This window comes from Sciurus vulgaris, assembly GCF_902686455.1.
Source record: "Sciurus vulgaris genome assembly, chromosome: 3".
Classification (NCBI taxonomy): domain Eukaryota; kingdom Metazoa; phylum Chordata; class Mammalia; order Rodentia; family Sciuridae; genus Sciurus; species Sciurus vulgaris.
This window is the reverse complement of record NC_136463.1, coordinates 23,713,633-23,726,694: the sequence shown is the minus strand read 5'-3', so window position 1 is coordinate 23,726,694 and position 13,062 is coordinate 23,713,633. Positions and strand designations below refer to the sequence as shown.

The 13,062-nt window shown below is 35.4% G+C and overlaps 1 protein-coding gene across 2 annotated transcripts in view; it reads right to left on the bottom strand.

The window, feature by feature from the left end:
• The window catches only part of IKZF3 (IKAROS family zinc finger 3), an 85,793-nt gene that overhangs the window by 54,909 nt on the left and 17,822 nt on the right, over window positions 1-13,062 (bottom strand). For both annotated transcript variants that reach the window (XM_079135403.1, XM_079135404.1), the window contains exons 2-3: window positions 3,985-4,038; window positions 2,744-2,845 (exon numbers count right to left, since the gene is read on the bottom strand). In XM_079135403.1, coding sequence (XP_078991529.1) covers window positions 2,744-2,845; window positions 3,985-4,038 — 156 coding nt within the window. The remainder of the gene's footprint in view (window positions 1-2,743; window positions 2,846-3,984; window positions 4,039-13,062) is intronic.

The following is a 13,062-nucleotide window of genomic DNA, read 5'->3' as shown; positions in this document are numbered from 1 at the left end:
TAGCAAAGGCAAGGCAGGACAGGGTAAGCAGCTTAGATAGGCTGTGTGTATGTATGTGTGTATGTGTGTGTGTATGTGTGTGTTGCTAGGAATTAAACCTAAGGGTGCTTTATCACTGAGTTACAACCCCAGTCCTTGCATTTTTTATTTTGAGGCAGGGTCTTACTAAATTGCCCAAGTTGGCCTTGAACTTTCGATCTCCTGCCTCAGCCTCAGGAACACTGGGATTACAGACATGGGTCACCACACCTGGCTAGGATAGGCTATTTTGAATAATCTTGTCAGGCTTGGGATGATAGGGATGGTCTGTAATTGGCTGATACCAGGTCTTAAAATGAGTTAGGTCAGGAGAAATATTGGCTTGGTGTGTGAGATGTAGATAAGGAGATAACTTTGGTTATAGATTCAGGACTGGTTGGTTTTTATATGAAAAGTATGCTCCCAGATGAGACCTTTACTATATCTAAGAATTGCCTATCCCTGTGAGGAACAGTCTCTCTTTGGGTCTATAATGCCTCAAATGCCAAAGCATCAAGAATACAAATAATAAGAAAATAGAGTATAATTGACCTCTATGAATGCATGCCAAGTAGACAAATACAGATGCCAAGAAAATGTGGTTGGTACAAGGGGACACCCCAGGTTAATTTACTGCTGCAAAACTGAGCCACAGTCCAAGAAGCCTTATTGAATTTGCTGTCTTAGGTTCCCCTCATAGGTCTTACAGATACCAACAAGAATGTTAGATTGATTAACAAGAAAATGGGGGGAGAAGAAGGGAGAGCCAAAGGACTCATCCCATCAAGGTGGACATTTTTAAATGGTTATTAAGAGGTAAGCTGAACTAAGGAAATCTTCACAGGGTGAAACAAAGAGGAAAATAAAAGGGGGAGAATCAAGGGACTCATTCCTAGCAGGGTGTTATTAAGAAATGGGTTAAATAAAACATTGATGGGATTGAAACAAAGGTCTCAATAGAGACTATTTAAGGTTGGGTGGACAAAGGGGAACCCTTGTTGGTCCTCCTGCATTGAAGAGCCCCAAACAAATTCACTCTATTTACTCCAGTTGGGAAAAAATTTTAAAGCCAGAAGGCAAAGATGGTAATGAGAAATCTAATGTTAATTGCTTAGGGCAACAGGCAGATTAATCATGATAAATATTTAAAAAGAGCCCTAAAATAGATTCCAACGCCTATAGTCCCAGCAACTTGGGAGGCTGAGGCAGGAGGATGACAAGTTAAAAGCCAGCCTCAGCAAATTAGTAAGACCCAGTCTCAAAGTGAAAAAACAAAAAGGGATGGGGAATTAGCTCAGTAGTAAAGCATCCCTGAATTCAATCCCCAGTTCCAAAAATGAAAAAAAGAGACCTAACTGCACTCTAGGGACCCAAAAGCCCTTTTACATATGAGAAGATAAAATGGTCTAGAGGTGGAAAAGTTGTTTTGGGGACTCCTTGACATGGAAGCTTCATATACTATGGTACCAAAAGTTGCTGGCAAAGCCCTAACACAGCTTTACATTAGATTAGAGAATACAGAAATATGAGAGTTGAGAGGGTTAAGGTAGAGATTTAGATGAAAAAGGAAATTCTCCAGACATGGATGGAAACTGCCACTATGTTTGAAGGACAAAAAATAATCTTAAACCCCAAGATACCCATGATGTCTTGGGTGATGTCAGGGAAATACTCCAATGGGGAGGGCCATGCACAGAAGAGTTCCATCATGAAATGGAAATGGTTTCTACCTGGGGACTGAAGGAAGAGATTCACAAGCATCGAGCTTCTTCGCCAGTTTAGAATTATGTAAGAAGCTGTCAGATTCTATCGACACAGTGCCCTATAAAGTAGCCCTTGACTGATCAACAAATTGCTGCTTGGTTTTAGATGGCAGTTCTAAGGCAAAGGGACAACATCATCTTTGGAAGACACTTCTCTGCTTGAACAAGGTGATAGCAAATCAGTTTAGCGGGCTGAATTACCTGATGTTTGTTTAGCAGTCATGGAAGAACTGAACTATATAAGTGCCTCTGTTTCTACTGATTCATGGGTGATGGTCAGTGTCTGGTCATATGGTAAAGCAAAAGGGCAATGGGAACTTGGCTTAGTAAAGGAATTCCTGTGTGGGGTATAGCCTTATGGAAATCATTATGACAGAAAGAAGGAGAAATAGTAGCTGAGGGTAAAGGAATGAACAAATGGGTTATGTAGCAAGTTCTTTGAGTCATCCTAGCAAATTATTGAGCCTGGGGATGGGGGCAGTGGGAGCCCTTAAGTTTGCAGATAAATCAGACAGAAGTGTAAGTAACACCTGGGGACCTGGTACTTGAAACTGGTGTCCAAGTGGGATCAGTCTTGTGGGACTGAGCCCTTAACCTGTAGGACCTGTGCTAACTCTGGGAGTTAGTACCAGAATTGAATTGAATTGAATTGAATTGTTGGACATCCAGTAATTGTCTAGAGAATAGGAGAATTGGCTGATGGTATTGGAAAACATCCTCACAGACTTTCTCAAATAACTATGTGCTACTTTTATAATGGAAAAGAGTACAATAAACATTTTTTAAGTGAAGTTAATATAACTTGCTGATATCCTGTAACATACTATTAAATATAAATACTTTTGAAAAAACAAATCAGAAACCCACAAAAGAAAGTTTCCCTTGGAGGACTAATTTCTCCTTCACACTAACCTGTGACTATACTATAACCATTAGATTTAAATCTGTACACTATGACTCACCTCCTGTATCTTCATCTTCATTGGCTGGGGCTTCTACACTGTCCACATTTTCTATTTCATGAGGTTTGGTTAAATTGTAGTCACTCAAAACTGTTGGACTTTCTAAAAGACAAAAAGAGTTCTAAGTATGCAATCAATGTTAAAGGATTTTTATAAATATGTATTAAGTACATGCCATTTAATGATCAGCTTTACAGAATCCTTTAGTAATACAGTATTACCCTCACATATACCTAAAAGGGATATGTATGAAAACTCTTCAAGTGTAGAAACTACACAGAGGGTTAGGGTTAGGTTATAGTGCACACCTGATCAATTAATGTGAGGTTCAGGTTCAATTAAAGATGAGGTTCAGCTCAATAATACAAAAAAGCACTTAAGTAATACATTTTATAATATGAAATAAGTTTTGATTCAAGCAAAGTGAGTTAACTGATGGAGAAATCATAGACATTATTTTTAGGAAATAAATTATTTTAAATGTTTATAGTTTATCCTAGAGAAGGGGTCAATGAACTATGGCTTGAAGGCCAAGTCTGACTGGCGTGTTTCTGTATGAGCCCAGGAAGCAGGAATGGTTTTTACATTTTTAAAGGGTAGTAAAAATACAAAGAATATGGGACAGACTACAAATGGCCTGCAAAGTCTAAAATATTTACAATCTAGCCCTTTACAAAAAAAAAAAAAAAAAAAAAAAAAAGCTGTTCTACAGTAAAGCACAAGTCATTCAAAGTTAAGCTACCATAATATTTAACAAAATTTGTCTTTATCAAGACCAATGATTTGAAAAATTTTTTAAAGGAAAAGAAAAACCCAGAAATCAACATTGGGCAGAATGCTGTGAGGCCCTATATTGCAAAAGAATTCATATGATCCAAATGAGGGAGTTATTTTTTTTAATTAGCAAAAGTAACAGTTGTTGTTGGTGGTGGTGCCACTTTTGTACTAGGGATTGAACCCAGGGACACTTAATCACTGAGCCACAACCCCAGTCCTTTTTATTTTTTATTTTCAGGCAGGGTCTCACCAAGTTCCTTAGGGCCTCACGAAGTTCCTGAGGCCGGTTTTGAACTTGTAATCCTCCTGTTTCAGCTTCTCTAACCCGTGAACCATCATGCCACACTGACAACAGTATTTTTTTTAAAAACATAGCATTTTTACTGCAACCAGAATAAGAACACTCTTCTTTCTTTGGTATTTTCAGCAAAGGTATGTTTCTAGAAAGGAAAGATCCAAGTTACCTGCAGACACAGGCTGCTCCTGAGTGCTTTTCAGTTCAACATTTGGTTGTATATCTAAAAAGAAAGAGATTATAAAATAAATGGATAGGATACAATGACAGATTTCAGCATTCCAAATTTAATAAGGATTGCATTTTGGAAACTTAGCAACAGAATTCCTCTTTCAGAGCAGGACTACACTTCCTCTATGATCTCCCTAAAAGTGCCTCAAGGAGAATGAAAGGAATTATTGATGCAGTAATGTTATTCTGAGAACTTTCCCCTAGAGGTTTACTTATACCAAGAACAGTGAGCAAAACATGGGGCCCAAAAGAAAGAATCTCAGATATCCTGTATTGTTCCTCCCAATATTTTATTATAAATATTTTCAAACATATAGATAGAAAAGTTAAAATAATCACAAGGTGAATATGCATGACCCATGGACTAGATTTTATAATTACATTATGCTATTTTTGCTTTTTCAAAAATATTTTCACCTATCCATCATTCTACCCGTCCATCAATCCATCTTACTTATTTGAAGCATTCCAAAAGAAGTTGTAGATATCAGCATACTTCACCTCAAAAACTTCAGCATGTATATTATTAACTAGAGTTCCATATTTGTTTATAAGATTTCTTAAGGTAAAAGTTACATACAGCTGGGTGTGGTAGCACATGCCTATTATCCTAGTGACTCAGGAGGCTAAGGCAGGAGGATCACAAGTTCAACGCCAGCCTCAACAACTTAATGAGGCCTTAAGTAACTTAGTGAGACCCTGTCTCAAAATAAAAAAATAAAAAGACTGGGAATGTGGCTTAGTGGTTAAGCAACCCTGGGTTCAATCCCTGGTACAAAAAGAAAAAAAGTTATGTACAGCAAAATGCATAGATCTTAAGTATACCATTCAGTGACTTTTTAAAAAGGCATATTCTTGTGTAATGCAAATCCCAGTCAAGATATAGAACATTACCATCATCCCATGTCCCTTCCTAGTCCCCACCCACATACTCGAGACAGCTACTGTTTTTTTTTCCATTGTAGACTATAGTTTATTCCAGAAATTTATAAAAATGGAATCATACAGACACATGGTATAAATTATTTTGCCCAAGGCTTCTTTCACTCAACATAATGTTTCTGAGATACATTCCTTCTGGGGTGTTTATCAGTAGTTCACTCTTTTTATTATTAAGTAGTATTCCACTAAATGAATATACCAGTTTGTTTACCCACTCTCCTGTTGAAGGACACTTAGAGTGTTTCCAGTTTTGGCTATTATGAGTAAAACTACTCTCTTTTTTTAAAATAATAAATTTAAAATTTAAAATAAATTTAGAATAAATTTAGAATACAGAAAAATTATAAAGATGGTGCAGAATTCCCATATACTTCATACTCAGTTTCTTCTATCATCATATTACATCTTATATTAGTATGGTACATTTGTTACAACTAATGAACAAATACCAATACCTTGTTATTATCTATGTATTCAGATATCCTTAGTTTTCATCTAAAGTTCTTTTCCTGTCCCAGGATCCCACATTACATTAGTCATTGTGTCTTTGGCTCCTCTTGGTTGTTCAGCTTCTCAGACTTCCTTGTTTTGCTGACCTTGACAGTTTTGGGGAATACTGCGCAGGTATTTTGTAGAATGTGCCTCAACTGGGATTTGTTTGCTCTTCTCATGATTAGATTGGGGTATGTTCATCCTTGTTAAAGTCTTTATGTGGCCATATGCTTTCCTATCTCTTGAGTAAATATTCAGGTACGGAATTACTGGGTCATAGAGCAGGCATATTTAGTTTTAATAGAAACTGCTAGACTTGTTTAAAAGTGGTTGTAACATCAGCAACATAAGAGTTCTTCCAGTTGCTCTGCATCCTCACCAATATTTGGTATCATCAGACTTTTAAATTAGAGTCATTCTGGTAGATGTATATTGGCATCTCATTTTGATTTAAATTTATATCTCCCTGAAGAACCAATAATATTGAGCATCTTTTTTTGTGCTTATTCATATATTTTTCTTTGGAAGTATCTGTTCAAGTCTCTTGCTCATTTTTATTAGTCTTTATTTTTATAGGAGTTATTTGCATTTAACCAATACCAATCCTTTGTCAGATATATGATTTGGCACTATTTTCTTCTGTTCTGTGAATTGCTTATTCATTATTTTAATGGTATTTTTTTTCCTGGTGTTGGGAATCAAACCCAGGGCCTCGGAAATGCTTGGCAAGCACTCACCACAGCCCCAACTCCCTTAATAGATCTTTTGATATTCAGAAGTCTGAAAATTTGAAGTCTAATGTATCCATTTTAAAGTGGATATTGCTTTCTGTTTCTTGCTTAAGAAAACTCTGTTATCCCAAACTTACGAAGACATTCTATTTTCTTCTATAAGCATCATAGTTTGGGCTTCACGTTTTTTTCTCCATTGGATTGCTTTGATGCCTTTGTCAAAAATCAAGTGACTTTAAGAGTATAGGTGTATTTCATAGCTTTTTATTGTGATCCAGTGATGTACTGACTGTCATTATACCAGTGCCATGATGTCTTGATGTTTTAAAGAAGTTATAAAGAAGTCAGGTAGTAAAAATCCTCCAATTGTGTTTTCCTTTTTAAAATTGCTTTAGCTTTGTTATGTCCTTTGCATTCCCATATAAATTTTAAAATAAGATAATTTGCTCACTTAAAAATCTTAGAGGCATTATGATTGGAATTGAACTGTATCTATAGATCAGTTTGAGTTTTAATAATATTGAATCTTTTAATGCATCAACATGATACCAGTTATTTAGGGCTTATTTAATTTTCTTCAGCAATATTTTGATTTTCATATAACAGTCTTGCATATCTTTTGTTAAAGTTATTCCTAAATACTATGTATTTTATGATACTATTTTAAATCATATTTTAAAATTTTATTTTCCAATTGTTTTCAGGTAGTATATAAAAATATAATGGTTTTTGTCTAATGATCTCATATGCTAATATCTTACTAAATTAACTTAGTTTTAGTGGTTGTTTGGTATCTTCAATATAAATAATCAGTTTTACATCTTCCTTTCCAATTTTTACATATTTAATTTCTTCTCTAGCATTATTGCATTGGCTAGAATTCTTGGCAAAATTGAACAGAAGTGATAAGAGGGGTCATCCTTTCCCTGTTTCCAATTTTATGGAGGAAATGTTCAGTATTTCATCATAAATTATTTTAACTGTAAGTTTTGCAGAGCTCAAGAAGTTCCCATCTAAATTTGCTAAGAGGGCTTTTTGTTTTGTCTTTATAATGAACAAATATTGAAATTTGTCAAATACTTTTTCTGAAGCTATTAGTATGTTTTTTCTGCATCTATTCTGTCAATTTGAATGAATTACAAACCCTGATATAAACTCCTGGGATTACATCCTTTGTACTACTGAGACAAACCCCTGACACAGTTTCTGCTTTGTGTATTAGCCTATTAAGGACTTATTAACAGTTTATTAAGGATTTGTGCATTATATTCATGAATGACTTGGATTTGTAATTTTATTTCTTTAAGGTGTTCATTACATTTTGGTATCAGAATTTTTTTATCATTCTCTCCTCCTTTATTTTATGAAAGAGTTGTGTAAGATTTATTTCCTCCTTAAATATTTGGTAAAATTTAACTGTTTAATTGTGATACCATTTGGGCCTGGAGTTTTTGTTTTGTTTAATGTTCTTTTAGTTGTAGACGAACACAATCTTTATTTTATTTATTTATTTTTATGTGGTGCTGAGGATCCAGCCTAGTGTTCTACCACTGAGCCACAACCCCAGCCCTAGGTGTTGAATTTTCTTTTTTTATTTTATTTCTTTTCTTTTTTTTTTTTTTAAAGACAGGATCTTGCTAACTCTGCCAACTCCAGCCTTGAACCTCCTGCCTCCACCTCCCAAGTAGCTGACATAACAAGTCTGGACAACCATACCCACCTAGAGTTTTCTTTTGATAATAATTTCAATTTCTTGAATTGTACAAATCAATTCATATTTTTAAATGCCATTTTGCATTAGTTTCAGCAAGTTTTATTTTTCAAAGAATTTATCTTCTTGCCTAAATTGTCAAATTTATTTGCATAAGATTGTGACATTTCCTTGTTATCCTTTTAATATCTGTAAGATTTGTAGTTATGTTTTCTTTTTCATTTTTGACATTGATAATTTGTAGTCTCTTTTCCTTGTCAGTGTAGCTAGAAGTTTCTCAAATTTTTAAAAAATCTCTTCTAAGAAACAATTTCTGAGTCAGTTAATTTTCTAGGTTTTTTGTTGTTGTTGTTGATTTCTTTTTTTTTTTTTTTGTCAATATCCATAATACCTTTATATTTAGGAATGACTCGCTTTTAATTTCTTCTTTTATAGTTATTTTCTTCCTTCTACTTATTTTGGGTTTAATTTACCCTTCCTTTTCCAGCATCTTAAGATGAAAACTTTTGTAAATGATTTTATCCCTGCCCTCTTTCCTCTTCCTTCTTCCTCTTCTTCTTCTTCTTCTTCTTCTTATTATTATTACTATTAATATTATTACTATTTCAGTACTAAGGATTGAACCCAGGGTTGCTTTACCACTGAGCTACACTTTGAGCCCTTCTTACATTTTATTTTGAGAAAGCTAAAATTGCTAAATTGCTCATGCTGGTCTCAAACTACTGATCCTTATGCTTCAGCCTCTTGAGTAGCTGGTATTACAGGTGTGCAACACAGCACCTGGTAGGAAGGACAACTGTTTTTTAGTTTTCATTTATTTGGAGATGTCTTTATTTTGCTTTCAGTCTTACAGGTCAATTTTGCTAGATAAAGAACTCTGGGTTGGCACCTTTTTTTTATTTTGCTTTGTATTGTTTCTTCAAGCTCTTTGAAGATGTCATTTCACTGAATTCTAACCTCTTTGTTTCTGATGAGAAGTCACTGATGTGTTGAAGTGTTGTTTTCTTAATTCACAATTAATTCTTTTTTTCTGAATGCTTTTGAGATTTTCTTTTTATTTTTGGTCTTCAGTCATTTAACTATGATACAATTAAGTATATTTTTATTTGCATTTATTCTGGGTTCACTGAACTTCTTAAATTTATAAAGTTAGGTTTTTCATCAAATTTTGGAAATCATCGGTCATTAGTTCTTCTAGTACTTTTTCTGCTCATCCTGTCACTCCTTCCCTTCTATAACTTCAGTGAATGTATATTAGATCTTTTCATATTTTTCCACACTTCCTTGGGACTGTTCATTCCCCCACCAGTGTTTTTTGTTTTTCAGTTTGAATAATTTCTATTATTATAGCTTCAATTTCACTTATTCTTTCTTCTGTCATTTTAATTTGCTGTTAAAGCTATATGATGAATTTTCAGATACTGTAATTTTAATTCTATAATTTTTGTTATGGTTTTTCTGCTGAGATTTCCTATTTGTTAATTCATTATAAACACATTTTTCTTTACAGCTTTGAATATTACTGCCATTTCAATATGTATGTCATCATGAGGTCACTCATCATTGAATTCCTTCTCTCTAGAGGAAGGGTCACATTTTCCTGCTTCTTCATATGACCTAATAATTTTGGATCATATCCTGGATATTATGAATGATATGTTATAGAAATTCTGAATTCTTTTATGTTCCTCTGAACTGTATAGGAGTTTTGCTTTTCTTTTCTTTTGTTTTTTTTTTTCTTTTCTTTCATGTGTGTGTGTCAGTAATGAAGATTGAACCTAAGGACATTCTACCAGTGAGCTAAATCCCCAGTCCTGTTTATTTTTTATTTTGAGACAGGGTTCTCACTAAGTTGCCCAGGCTGGCCTCAAATTTGTGATCCTCTTACCTCAGCATCCAGAGTCACTGGGATTACAAGTGTGCAATACATTGCCTGATTTGGGAGTTTTTATTTGTTTGTTTTACTTTTCTAAGCATGTGGTTAACTTGCCTGGTATCAAACTCAAATTCTGTCTCATCTATGGTAAGTGGCAGTTAGGGTGACCAAATGTCCCATTATACCAGTATTGAGTTCTCCATAATATAGAACTGTGATAGTCTTGAGGCAACTGGGATGAGTTGGTCACTTGCAGAAACATTAATTTCTATTTAGTCATTTTAGCCTCAGATGGGCTACTTAAAGTGTGACCCTACAAATATGTAGTTCCAAGATCAGTCAGATAATTCATATACAAAAAAGTTCTATCTAGCTTTCTCCATTTCAGAATTCCCCCCTCACTTCTCAATGTTGTGGTTGCCAGTTTTTTAAGCCAGTAAGACTGTAGATTTTCTATCCAGTTTTAGAAAATCAGAGTCTTCAGAGCAGACTGCTGAAGATGGTCAGCATGAAGAGGGTGTCCCTGCAGGGTGGGCAGTCTGAATAAGTCAGAGAGGATTTCCACATGTGGGGACAGACAGCAAGGTATGTCAGAGCCCCAATGGGGTAAAGCAGGGCCTTCAGGCAGGGGAACTGCCTGATTTGTAGTGCTGGAGTCTGAGAAGGGTGGAGAGAATATCCAAGTTAAGGGACAGCCTACCATGGAGTATCAGAAGATGAGTACAGCAAGGACATCTGTGCTGTTGGACAGTCTGGTGTGGGGTTTTAGGAACTAAACAGACTGAGCTGGGTACCTACTCCCAAGGGTGATGACTAGCAGCATGAAGCCCAAATGGAGTGAAGAGAACTTCCATGTATGGAAGTGCTCCAATGAGAAGTGTCAGACTTTGAGTGGGGTGAAGAGGGCATCCATAGTTCAGAGTTAGTCTTGCATGTGGATGTCAGAGCCAAAACAGTGTCCGCAGAGTGGTGGTCATGGTGTGAGATATCAGACCCAAATTAGACAAGAAGAACACTGGTACTGAGGAGATGGTAGTAGCAATGGATGATGTGCTGTATAAAGGCAGATGGGTCAAACATAATACAAACAACAAGAGTCAGGTTTTTCCCTTTATCAGAGAAAAAAGTTACAAATGTTGAAAACTGTAGTACTATACTAGAGTTGGCAGTATTGGCATAAAGAGATATAAAATATAGATGTAAATGTATGTATATGCATATACATCAATACAGTCCCTCACCCTGTTCCCTGGGAGCACCTGAGAGCAGTGACACACTCCTACAGCTTCTAACACCCATATACTTTTTCAAATATTTTAGTTGTAGATGGACACAATACCTTTATTTTCTTTATTTATTTTTATGTGGCCCTAAGAATCAAACCCAGTTCCTCACATGTGCAAGGTAAGCACTTTACCCCAGCCCCCAGATACTAACTTTTAAATATCATTCTTAAGGAAGCCAGGCTCCTTGGAGAAATGGCTAGTTCCAGGGAGTTCCAGGGTTGGGACATAGAAAGTACAAGATGAATATAACATTTTTCTGTGCCAGAAAGCAAGGAGGAGTTCACGGAATGAAAAAAATATCTTAGGAGTCTATATAAGTCATCATGAAAAGGTTTCTACTGGCCAAATCTGGGATAAGGGAGCACTAAAATCATTATGATAGTATTGGGTTACAATCCATTGAAAAAAATGAATTCATGAGTCCATTCTAATATGAATAAGTAGGTGAAAAAATTGAAAGCCTGATGACAAATGGGACATTTATATAGTTTCAGAGTTCTTGTCCCCCACCCAAATGCCTATTAATTACAAAAGTAAAAGAGTAACCATACAATGGAGAAGACTGGTTGACAAGACTAACTGAGTGAAGTTACATGAGATCATCTAATAATGGGACAAATGAAAATGATATGCTGCCTGATGACGAGCAGAACAGAGTTACATTTGTGATATTCCTGCCACATGAATCAAGCCATGAGGAAACAGACAAACTCCAATCAAGAGAGAGTTTACACAGCAACTGACCTGTAATCCTCAAGTGTCAAGGTCACGAAAGATTGAGGAACAGTTCCAGGTTGAAGGATAGCAAAGAGATATGCCAACCAAATACAATGTGTGATTCTGAACTGAACTGTCTTGCAGTATGGAACATTACAGAAACAACCGGAGAAGACTGGGTTGGGTTGGGGATTGAATGACAGTAATGCATCAGTGTTGATTTCCTGGGTTTGATGGTTTTACTGTGGTTATGCAGGAGAAGACAGAGCATATACTCTCAAGTATTTGAAAGTGATAGGGATCATGTCAGCAAATTACTCTCAAAATTTCCGGAAAAAAATACGTGTTGTTTTTTTTTTTTTTGTACTAATCTGCAACTTTTCTGTAAGTTTGATAGTGTTTTTAAGTTGAAAAAAGCTAACTGTGAAACTTTCAACTGCACACTGAAAGGATTCTTAACAGGAAAACAAAGAAAGAAAGAAAGAAAACTAGTTCAAAGGTTTCACATGAGCAACCGTCATGTGGGAACATCTTTTGGTTAAACATAGCAAGACAGCTTTTGAGATGAGGACCTACAGGCAACAAGGTACTGGTCTTCTGAACCTTTTAAACTGACAATGACATTTAAATAGCTCTCGATAATATTTTTTAAGTGCCCTGTGTGTACTGTAAATAACATCAGAAGGAACAGAGTACAGATTCTAAGAGAAAAAGGAGATTCTGACTAGCTTTACATTCATAACTTCAAAGAGACATTGAAACTCTCTAAATCAGGCCACATAAATGTCTTTCTTAGGTATTGAAAAACACTTAAAACACATGGACAAAATAGACTGAGGTCCATTTCCCCCTTAAAATTAAAGGTCTTTATAAGAACACAAAGCTCATCCAAAGACAATAGTGGATAGATGGTGAAGGAATTCCCAAATGAAGGCAAGAAAATTGTTGAACATTCTTAAGAACTGTTGAATATTCTTAATTTTTAATTCATTGTGAAATTTCCTTGAACTTAACCCAAAAATCAAAAACCCACAAAATATTTCCATTTGATGGGGTCTACTGGGGTCTTTTTAATGTGTTGGCAATCAGCATAGTTTTAAAATATTTTCCAAAAGAATACTCTAGAAAGCTCAAGTAGAAAGGATCCTCATATTCACAAAGAAGATTACATTGTGGATGGAGAGGAAGTAGGATGATTGCTATCGGTATGGGATTTTTTGGGGGGGCGTAGTGAAAATGTTCCAAAATTATTTGTTAGTGA